At 25.8% G+C, this 12,452-nt stretch overlaps 1 protein-coding gene across 1 annotated transcript in view; it reads left to right on the plus strand.

Moving 5' to 3' along the window:
* The window catches only part of LOC111631484 (ras GTPase-activating protein 1-like), a 97,025-nt gene that overhangs the window by 25,479 nt on the left and 59,094 nt on the right, over positions 1-12,452 (plus strand). Inside the window, exons 9-13 of the mRNA XM_023375729.1 lie at positions 3,209-3,356; positions 3,729-3,811; positions 7,700-7,773; positions 7,913-8,000; positions 11,928-12,163. Coding sequence (XP_023231497.1) covers positions 3,209-3,356; positions 3,729-3,811; positions 7,700-7,773; positions 7,913-8,000; positions 11,928-12,163 — 629 coding nt within the window. The remainder of the gene's footprint in view (positions 1-3,208; positions 3,357-3,728; positions 3,812-7,699; positions 7,774-7,912; positions 8,001-11,927; positions 12,164-12,452) is intronic.

Raw genomic sequence — 12,452 nt, forward strand, 5'->3', positions numbered from 1 at the left:
GGTATAGAAGGCAGTTTAAGATTACTATCGGTAAATTCTTGTATTTCTATAGGTGATTCTGTAGAAGCGGGGGATAACGGAATGTCCTCTTGAGTAAGATTTGACTGTGATCTCATAATCACAGTCTCTTGTGAATCTTCTAATTTTTCAAGGTCTTCTTCAGTTTTTATCGAATGTCAAACTTTTTCAAACCTTTCTCGCGCATCTGACAACAGCTCAATGAGTTTTTAACAGCCTTGTACAGTCAACACATCACACCTTTGAATTATTTGATAATCTCAAGATGATTCTTTCTTCTTGGAAACTTTTATTTGCTTTACATCTTCAATTATGGAATCATACTTTGGTTTGTTATTAAAACACTATTTTTCCCGTATTATATTTTAAATCTTCGCTAAAGAGGTTTGCAAAAAATCTTTTCTTGATTTTACTCACCAATTCGGTGCTTGCTTGCATTCTAAGATTTAAATTTATCTACGTAAAAAGAAGGAGTGGGGAAAGGAAGTGAAAGAAACAAACTTTTGAACTTTAACGATACGGAAACCGTTAATGTGCAGATTACCTAGATACTCTGCAAATTACCTAGGTAATTTGACAAATTGAATAATTTTTGCAGCTTTAACGGATCACTCTAGTTAATTTGCAGATTAGCTAGGTAATGTACACATTAACGGATTTCGAGCTTTAGCGGTAACATATATATATTTTTTATAGCAAAATTTTAATAACAATTGTTTTGGTTTTAAGATTTTAACAGTTACTTAAATCTGTCTTACTTGTTACTATCCTAAAGAAAAATACAAAAAAAAAAATAAATAAATAAATGCTTAATATATACTATAAACCAGGTAGAAATCAGCAAAGTTTTTTCAAAATTTAACATTCCAGCCCATTTCAATTTAAAGAAAAATTGAAATTGTTTTGTTTTCTTTTGAATTTTTGTTTTGAGGAGTGGAGTATCTGAAGCTGGAGTGTAAAATTCTAAAAATATTTATCACAATTTTAAAAATATTTCTGACCAGGTTTCTAAAAAGTTATCCTGTTTTTAGTGAAAAGTAATTTTTTGCAAAATGGTTTAAAAACTTTGTTAGAGGATTACAATGATGCATACTTTGCAAAATAGTGCTTCAAAAGCATTCATATGATACAATTCAATAATGCAAATAATATTATAGATATCATTTTATTTTTATCATAATGCATTTTCAACATTATTTAAGTCATTTTCTGAAAAAAAAAAATTAAAAACGGAATCTTTGTTATTCCTATAAATTCAATGCATTTTTTTCCTTTTTTTGAAAATATTTTATTTTAATTTTAAAACTGTTACTTACAAACTATATTAATTTATTGTGTGTTTGTGTATTTTAGATTTATTAATATAAGTTATTAGGTTTTTTATTTTTTAAAAAAATGGGCTTCTATTAACTAACTATAAAATGTTTAAATGTAGAAAAACAATTTCTACTATTTTCACAGTAAAATTTTTAAAATTTTTTAGCTCAAAATATTTGTTTAAATTAGTTCATCATCAACTTGTTCTTTTTTTCAGTTTATGAAAAATTCAATACTAATGTTTTATGTTTAAAATTTGAAATTTTAAATCATTTTAAAAATGTATTCCATGCTAGTTTAATTAGTTTTTAAATGTTTATATTAAATAATTATTAACTTTAGAAATTTAAAATGAAAAAAGGTATTAGTGCAACATTGATTGATCTAACATCAAATGATGGATCATATCAGTTGATTAGGTCTTTAGCTAGACAATCATTTGCATGAATTGCTTAATGTTGTTCCAATTTTTTTTACACTCATCTACATATTCTTTTTTACATTTATTTCTGAAGCTTCTACTGTTTTTCTTGTGTTTTGTAAATTCCGTATTTTGCATTTCATTTTAGTTTATTTCTGTATTTTGTAAAACTGCATCTATCAACTGATATTTAAATGTATATATTTTTGTTACTTTTTTTAAATTTTCAAAATTTTTCCTATGTAATAAATATTTATCAGTTTTTACATTATAGATCCANGTTATTAGGTTTTTTATTTTTTAAAAAAATGGGCTTCTATTAACTAACTATAAAATGTTTAAATGTAGAAAAACAATTTCTACTATTTTCACAGTAAAATTTTTAAAATTTTTTAGCTCAAAATATTTGTTTAAATTAGTTCATCATCAACTTGTTCTTTTTTTCAGTTTATGAAAAATTCAATACTAATGTTTTATGTTTAAAATTTGAAATTTTAAATCATTTTAAAAATGTATTCCATGCTAGTTTAATTAGTTTTTAAATGTTTATATTAAATAATTATTAACTTTAGAAATTTAAAATGAAAAAAGGTATTAGTGCAACATTGATTGATCTAACATCAAATGATGGATCATATCAGTTGATTAGGTCTTTAGCTAGACAATCATTTGCATGAATTGCTTAATGTTGTTCCAATTTTTTTTACACTCATCTACATATTCTTTTTTACATTTATTTCTGAAGCTTCTACTGTTTTTCTTGTGTTTTGTAAATTCCGTATTTTGCATTTCATTTTAGTTTATTTCTGTATTTTGTAAAACTGCATCTATCAACTGATATTTAAATGTATATATTTTTGTTACTTTTTTTAAATTTTCAAAATTTTTCCTATGTAATAAATATTTATCAGTTTTTACATTATAGATCCAAATTTTACATTTTCTCCAAAGAGCCATGTATCATTTTTAATGTCTAAAAAAGTGTATTGTTCCATTGTTCCTTTTCTTAAGTTTTAATAATGAGGTCTACAAATTTTTTAGATTGTTTTAATAAAAGATAATGATGAAAGGATAATCTTAGATAAGTAGTTGCAACTACTAAGAAACAAAGTTATCTACAATTTCTCTAATGGATATTTTTGCATTCCACAATTTAGGGACAAATAAGTTTTAATTTTTCTTACTTAGCTAGTTATAAATATTTTCTATTATTTCTTAATAATAAATTAGAAAATAAAGTCAAAGTATTCTGTAAATCTTTAAAAGTAGAATTAAAATAGAGTAAAATTTTATAGTAAAATTGCTATAGATTATATAATATAAATTCTTATTCATGTAATATATTTATTTAAACAGTACATAATTTAGTTTTTGTCATGTGGATTACACATTAAAATGGTTTTAGAAAATAAATGTAAAATTTTTATTTATTTTTAATAAAACTTTATTTAGGCACCTTATGAATCAAAAGAACTCAGTAAGGCTGAAGAAGTTCAGCATAAATCACAAGATATATATGCTACGTTAAAAGAAAGTAGAGAGACTGGATTAGCGAAACGAAATAAAGGAATTCGTATGAAAGGCTATCTTAACAAGAAAAGTAAGATTTTATTTCTCTTATTTGTTTCCAGCTCATTTTTGCTCTTATAAAAGCTCATAATTTTTTTTTCATTTATTTTTATTATTTATTTTTTTCTATGCAACTTTATTTTTGGTTTTACTAAATAATATCATTTAGCAGTTTTTCATTCTAATATTCAAGAATTATCATATTACTCTGTGTAGTTGTATGACTTTTAAATAAATTTTATTTTAAATTTCTGAATGACTATTTATAATAAAATATACTTTTAAGAAATTTTTTTTCATTTAAAGAATATTTTTATTACAGCATAACTATCTGACTTTTTTTTTTATTTTAATATTGTATTTACTTAGTTTTAAAAATTATTTAAATCTATTTTTTATTTAGGTCAAGGAAACAGAAAATGGAAAAATCTATATTTTGTTTTAAGTTCAAAAGAACAGCAGTTATTATTTTTTGATACACCTAGAGTAAGTCTTGTTGTTTCTTTTAAGTCAGTAGTAAGTCATCTTCATTATAAATTTCAATAAAGCATAAAATTATTTTGAAAATAAATAATGAAATTTTCAATTTTTTAAATATGAAATTACAAAGATTACTAATTTTAGATAATTGTATTGCAACATATTTGAATAAAAAATAATTTTTTCTTTTTCATAACCAGCATCTTTATAATATATTTTTTTAAATTATTTTTTTATTAAATTTGAGTTTTTCTGAACATATGATTGAGATTGATTTTGAACCTCTGTTCAACATACTCCCTGTGAAAGATCAATCTTTGACCAACCATCATAAAATTCATCAGTGCTTTAAACTTCCAATACAAACAATAAAAAAATCAATTTGTTTGTCAGTAAAAATATATTTATTACTTTTAATGAGAGAAGAAGCATTCAGAAGCTGTCAGAATTAAGCAAATCAAGTGTTTGAAAGAAGTCCAAATTAACAAATGAATTTTATCCATTCTTGCTTTCATGACCTCTTCCAATAATATATAATTTTTAGGTCATATTTTTATCTTCCTTAGATTGTAGTGTTCTAAGATTTCTCTGTATGTTGTTAAACAAACATAAAGGAATAAAATAAGTGAAAATAAGGACTAAATGCTATCTGGAGAATTTGAGAACTGTTTTGAAATTGAAACAACCAGTTTTGATCATCAGATTAATGATACTTTTCTGCTATAACTCTATCGCACTCATATAAATAAAATATTAATTTTTTTTTATTTATTTACTTAATATTAACTGCAAAACAAATCTCAAAATTGTAAAATATAAAAAATTAAATAGTAATGATGTATGATATATCTGAAAGTTTTAAGGGAAACTTAGTTTAAAATCTTCTTTTTGTCACAAATGTACTCACCCATGTGAAGAGTAAAGCAACAAGCTTATCAGTTCCCAATATAGAGAAAAATCAGTTGATGTCATTTTGATATTTTATTATTTCAACTGGTGAATTTAATCAGCTAACACAATATAAGTTCTCAAAAAATTTGAATAACATATTGATTCCGAAAATATTATATTTTAGTATTCTGTCTAAATGTTTCTTCACTCTGGAACTGATAGGATATATTTTTATAAGTATTCAAAATATTAGAGTAACATGAATAAGTTTGTGTTAACATTTTCCAACTGGAGATACTTTAAGTAGAAGTACTATAGAGTATGCAGGACATTTGGTTTAAAATGACCATTTATTGAAGGGTAGAAATATAGTGAATGTGATAAAAAGAATACAACAATAGAAAAGTATTTTTAATTCTCTGAAATTGTTTTTTTCTATTTTATTTATTTTATTTCAGATTAAAACAAAAATAATGGAAATTAATCAGGTTTAAAGATGTTTTGTTTATGTTCTAATCCTGCAATCATTTGGCTTTAATATATCAGACTCTATTACTGCTACTATTAATAATTGAATGGGGACTTGAACCTTCAGCAGATTGGATGGAGGTCCTGGTACTGTTACTGGCAACATATCCGCACAGTAAGCAGCTGTTGTTGGTTTGAGTCCCACAACTAAATTCAAAGTATTGTGACTGAAAATGTAATTAATAACGTGATGACTTTATGTTTAATGACTATCAAACTTAATGAAAATATAAAAACTGAAACTAACAGTTAAGTTCAAACAGAAATTGAAATTTATTGGTAAAACTAGTGCATCTAGTATATTTTTTAACTTAGTATTCTAGTATATTTAATTTTACTTAAGTTTTTTTCCATGTTCATTTTTTTAATTCAGTTTTATTCAGTAACAGGCAAAATAAAATACAAAAGTTGAAATCCAATTGTTTTGTTCTACAGGTTTTTTAAAGTTACTTTTCTATATTAAAACTTCAGTTAAGAATTTTTTAAAATTTTGTAAAAACAGTTATTTTTATTAGTATAATTTACAATTTTGAAGTGTTCATCATGTTATAAAAAGCTTATTAAAATTTGAATGACTTTGTTTGCAGATTTGTATTATGTATTCTTAAACTGGGGAAATTTTAATTAGTACATAATAACTATTGTAATTTAAATTTCTAGAGAGAACCTTTTGATTTCTTAGAATATATTTAAAAGCAGTTGGCATATAAATATCCATGAGATATTCATTGAAGAATGTATAGCAAAAAAGAAAAACAGTTTAGCATAAGTTTCTTTCTTGTTTTGTTCAAACAAGCTGATTAACTGGTAATAACCTTGCAATTTTTTATGATGTATTTCAACTTAAAACTGAATTTAATTATTACTAATTTCTTAGTTCACTAGCAAAATTATAAACTCTTATATTCATTTTAATAGAACCATTTAAATATACAATGGAACCTTGCTTAATGAGCAGAACTTGTTCCAGAATCTTATTCGTAATGCAAAACTCATTAAGCAAAACAGTTTTTCCCATATAAATTAGTGTAAAATACGATAATGCTTTAGATGCCAAAAAAATACTCGGATATTTTATGTATAACGTTTATTGAAAGAAAATTATACGATATACATTGTTAAGGCATGTGAATCATCATCATCATTTCTTCTAGCATGAAATGAACCAACCTGAAATGCAAATTTGATATGTAGAAAACAAATAATAATCTCAGATAATATGTCTGATAAACATGCCAAAAGATATGCAAAAAGCTTGAGCTATATAAAGGATATAATTAAATATTACAGGTTGCGGCCGAAGTTTTCATCTCTAAAACATGAATGTCCAACGTTGAGTGCCGCTATCTTGTAAGCCTAGAAGTTTGACAATGGCATTTGGAACATCATTGGAATCATGCTCAACATTCCAAACACCATTGTGAAACTTATAGACTTACAAGATGGCGGTGCTCAACATTCGACATTCACGTTTTAGAGATGAAAACTTTGGCTGCAACCTCTTTATTAGAAATTAATTCATTTGACTAGAGATAGTCAGTTATGCTGCCACCTCCTTATTAAATTTAATTTGGAATTAGTCATTAATATGAGATGGTGGTATAACTGCCTATCTTTAGTCAAATTAACTAATTTCTAATATTTAATTATTATAGCCTCTACATAGCCCAAGAACTTGGCATATCATTTGGTGTGCTTATTATATAACGGGCTATGGTGGTTGATGCAATATGTCTGAACACAAGTTTGGAAAAATGTGTAATCATAAGTGATGCTAAGATGCTAACAGAATGAATGCTAAACACAGACTGATGGAGCGTGTGCACAGTCTGGGACTTCCCCTCTTTTCTTCACTTGTTATGCGAACCATTGCTCGTTAAACGAGTCATTTTTTTACAATTTGTTTTGCTCCTTATGCGAGGTGCTCGTTAAGCAAGGTTCCACTGTACAACTATAATTTTGTTCTTTATAAAATGCATATAATAATACAATGAATAAAAGAGTAAAAAAATGTAAGTTTTTAAAATGATTTGATTTTTAATATTTTAATTTAATATAACATAAGGGGGGAAAAATCTGATTTTAATGTAATGATGATAGTTTTTCTATCTTGGATAGAAAGTTACAGTTTGATAAGACATATTGGGATTTTTAATATAAATATTTAGATATTTTGAGTTACAAAAGAAGTATTCAATTTAATAAATTTTGGCTTCATTTTAATTAATATATTCACTTTAAAATTTTACTTATTTTCATAATTAAATAAATATTTTTGTTAATTTTGTCACAAATGATTTCATTTCAAATCTACTTAACATTTTTTTATTGTAAAATAATAAATTCACATAAAAATAAATTTTATTTTAAATAATAATAAAAATAGTTGCATAAAAGTTTATTTTTAACTTTTCAACGTTTTAATTCAGATTATTGAATTTTTTTCTTTTTTGCACTTTATTAATTTTTATTTAGAGAACAAAACCAAAGGGTCTCATTGAACTCAGTTACACATATTTATACATGGTTCATGATAGTCTATTTGAAAGGTATGATTTTTTGTAAGTTTTTTTTTTTAATCAACTAATTTTTAATTAATTTGAAAATCTTTTTAATTTTATATAACTTTGAGTGGTTTAATTTAAAGACTTAATTACACTTACAAAAATATATATTTTTATTTTGTAGACCAAATTGTTTTCAATTGGTAGAAAGAGCATTACCTTGTATCAGTACTGTATATTATTTATGTGCCAGTTCACCTGATTTGGCACAGGTAAGTAATAATCTTAACAATACTAAAAATTCATATCACTAAATTAAATTTTTTATTAATAAATTATGGTTTTCTGTATAAAGTCTTATGCAAGATAATGATAAATTTTTTGATTTTTGTAGTTTTATTTTTACTTATCATAAATAAATGATTTGTGGAAAAGCTTCTAAAAAATTTTTATTAATACAAAATTGTTTAAAATTTGAGTTAAAAACAATTGTGTATAATGTATTGAAGCAAATCCAAAAGTAAAGCTAAATTAATTTAAATTTTATGAATGATTATAGGTATCAAATGCTGTTATGTTTGAAAACCAAAAATTTATAAACTTTGTTTCTAAATTTTGTAAATTTAGTAGATATTTCTTAGACAATACAAAAATGTCTTCTCACTTGTCCTGCATATGTGGAAAATAAGTGAGACTTATTTTTGTATTGTTTTCTTAAATTTTGTAAATTAAATTTTTTGTTCTGGCAGCTTTTTTTTTTTCAAATTATATCTACTAGTTCATTAGATGAAAGTGAGATTGTGAAAACTGTTTTCCATAAAAAGCATATCATCTCTTAGACAAATTAGTAAAAGGGTTTTCTTATTTTCTCTTAAAATTGGCAACAACTTTCTGCTTTTCCAGCTGTTTGGAGCCTGATCAGAGGATAAGTTAAATGACATTCTTATGTCATTTAACCCTAATTTCCCTTTCATTATTTTGTTACTATTTTTATGGACATTTTTTTAGAATTTCACTTCATACAGAGGCATTAACAACTGAAACATAAGCTAACTCAGGCATGGCCAACATATGGCCCACAGGCCAGATCCGGCCCATCTAATGAATTTGTGGCCCGCGATCAATCTTTCAATATTAGTTATTGAAGTCCAAATCGCTCAATTAAAAATTTTGATGCCTTAAAAAAAAATCAACAACTCACTGTGCGTTTAGAGTTAACCCTCCATTACAAATCTCGTAAGTACAGCGTAGAGCAGGTGTTAATAAAACATGATAATGTGAAAATGTATCTGTAATCTCTATCTACAGTTCAGTCTGTACAGGGTGACACCACAATGAGATCTCACACCACCTCAAAATCTTCCTAGGGCAGCCTCTAGTTTGGCCCGTGGAAAATTTTCTTTCCAATCCGGCCTGGGGGCAAAAACTGTTGACCACCCCTGAGCTAACTTATTAGATTTAGATAATTTAGCATCTACCATTTTATATTGCTATCTTTTATAATTTAAATAATTTATAGATTAATCAATTGGATCTAATTCTTCAAGGAATTAAGTGATTAAATACATAAACTTTAATAACAAATTTGCAGTTAATTTCCTATCACTCCAAAAAGAAAAAATTTTCTCATGCTTGCATGCTGATTTTTGACAACAATTTTAACACTTGCCTTTATATTACTGTTTCCTATCTCTAAATTCACAATCTGTTGAAATTGATTGTAATTGAGTGATGGCAGTGATTCCATGTTAAGTGAAGAAGTCACAGAAATCTGCTTTACCAATTTTTGGGAGTTGATTTCTTTACTCCAACAATTATGATAATTCTGAATATCTTATTCAAAAGATAATTGTTTTCTTAAGTAGTGTGGAAAATTTCAATTTTTTCTAAATAGGAATTACTGAAATTTAAGTAATCAAAAAGTGCAAAATTTACCAAAAAAGCTGAACTTTCTTCTTTTCCTTCATCAGGCACTGCGGACACTTCTAGAGAAACTACTGGTTCTAGAAAGCTCAGATTTTAAACTTAAGCCTTTCTTGTTATCAATGAGGTGCTGCAAAACTTCTGGGTCAATATGTCAAAATTTACGAGGGTTCCCCATAGAGTTACTTAATTTTATGCTCATAAGGATAAAATTGCATTGAAGTGAATGATCTTTTTAATTAAAATGTTATCCAGAACAATAAGTCTCATTTATGTGAATTAAAACTTTTTATAACAGTTTTACTCACAACCTATTGAAAGCATTTGATTGATGGCCATTGCCAAGCACCAACCAAACTATATTGTGGTTTTACATCTTGATGTAATAACATAATCATTGGCCAAAAAATAATTGATATCCAAGCAAAAACATCCGAGATGTAAAAAATTGCCCCAAGTATAAAATTATGACAATTTAGATGACAGTCAAATTTTTTCTTAGTTTTTCTTTGGTAAAGATAAGCTTGGTGCTTCAAAGCAAAATCCAGGAAACAATAATGAAAATGTGGTAGGTACTGTTTCGAAGTGCCAAGCTTATCTTTACCAAAGAAAAACTCCTAAGAAAAAAAAATTGACTGTCATCTAAATTGTAAAAAATTGCACCTAGTACAAAATTATCTCAAGGTGTTTGCTTGGATAAAACATTGTTCTTTTGTTCTAACACTATTACAGCCAATTTCTGTTCTAATAAAGCAAAAACAGAAGAAATATAAACCTTTAAATCTCTCACACTAGTGTCATTAGAGTTAAGATCATTTAGTTGACATGAAGTAAGTATCAGTCCTCAATATATGATTTCATCATATGTTGAGGACTGATACTATATCATAATTCTTTACAGTGAATTAGAGTTGCACAATTGATCTTTGAGGTAGTCTTTGGATAATAATAATTAAATTTAATTTCCTTATGTGTATTTTAGCATATTACTGTTATGTATTTTATTAATAATAGTTATGTGTCGGATCGTTAAAAATGTATATCCACAGATACAGATCATTAGTGTCTAGATCCGCGGATACGAATCTCAACTTTCATATTCAGTCGGCATCGGTGCTTGTGACCTTGGACTGATAGTTTTCACTTTGCATTAGTAACGTGATGTGTTTTGACTTGCATTGCACGTATTTTTGTTTATAGTTTAGGGATAGCATAGATTAAGTTTGTATTTTTGGAAAGTATTGAGTTAAATTAAAATAAAAACTATACTACTAAACTTTTTTGTTGACAATATGGAGATATTTTATGATAGTAAATGAATTTTGCATGATAAAATTTTTGCGATATGAATGTGCCAAATATGTGATTTTTAAGAAATAAAAAGTGATTTGAATTGAAGTTATTAGTATTTTATTGCTACCTATCTTTAAAATTTTATATAAGTAATGAAATTTATTAAGATAAAAGATCCATTAAAGATCCACTAAAAAGTAACGAATATGGATATGGATCTTTTCTTCCCTTGGATATCCACAGATACAGATATCTGGCACATCACTAAACAATAGTATATGATAAACAAAACAAAAATGAAGCAAATGATAGTCATTGGATGACTATATTATAAGCAGAGCTTCAATGAATTGCAAATGGAAGTAAAATGGAAGAAACAGAAATAAAAGGAATGTTTAAGATGATAATGTACCAAACTAAATATCTAGCTTCCAGAAATCTGGAATTAACAAAAAAATTGACTAGTTGAATTTGATAGGCCTTAGTACGATTGTGGTTTATTGCAAGGCCACTTCATAGTTTTGCCAAAAGCATCACACAACACCATTTTGACAAAATTGTGACAGTTTGGCAGATGGTGTATTAAATACAGTTATTATGTTTTTTTCTTTCCATTTCCATTTTTTACTTTAAGTACATATTTAGCCTGTATCCAGAAAATTCCAAAAATCTTGTCCACTTGCAGTTCCAAAGTTGCCATATATTTGGTTTGGTACTGTATCTTCTAAATTGAATATTTGTAAGTGTTTAGGTTTTCAATGATTCTTTTCCAAGAGTAAGCATATGTTACTGTGGGTTTGTGAAGACACTTTCAATTCTAGCAACTTCTTATGGGTATAACCTGCTTCATATAAACCAAACCAGTATATCTACATGAAATTACAGTAATAAACAATTTTTTTCTAAATAGCATATACTGATTTGATATAAAAATTAATGCTTTAATCTGATAAATTAAAAATATTTAAATTCTTATTTTACAGGAATGGATTCAAGCAATTAAACCACTTTGTGCTCCACAACTTCCTCGTGGACGAGGACCTAGTCACAATGTAACTGAAGTTCGTAGTTTACATCTGACATTGTTAGAAGCACATCGTTTGCCTGTTAGACTAGTTCCACATCCTTTTTGCATAATTTCTTTGAATCAAGTAAAAGTATGTAGGACACAAGTAAAATGTCCTCCAGATCCAATTTGGGAAGAGGATTTCTTACTTGAGTAAGCATTGTGTGTGGGGTACAGTTGAGATTGAGATATTAAATTATATTATTTTTGTGATAAATTTAATAGTTTAATTTATCTTTATAAAATTTTCACTTTATTCAAAAAGTTGTTAAAATTAAAACANTTTTTTTTTTTTTTTTTTTTTTTTTTTTTTTTTTTTTTTTTTTTTTTTTTTTTTTTTTTTTTTTTTTTTTTTTTTTTTTTTTTTTTTTTTTTTTTTTTTTTTTTTTTTTTTTTTTTGAGTATTATTTGATATTTATATTTTGCATGTTTAAATATTTTA

Source organism: Centruroides sculpturatus, unplaced genomic scaffold (assembly GCF_000671375.1).
Source record: "Centruroides sculpturatus isolate CEXI.00-Female unplaced genomic scaffold, Cexi_2.0 scaffold519, whole genome shotgun sequence".
NCBI lineage: Eukaryota > Metazoa > Arthropoda > Arachnida > Scorpiones > Buthidae > Centruroides > Centruroides sculpturatus.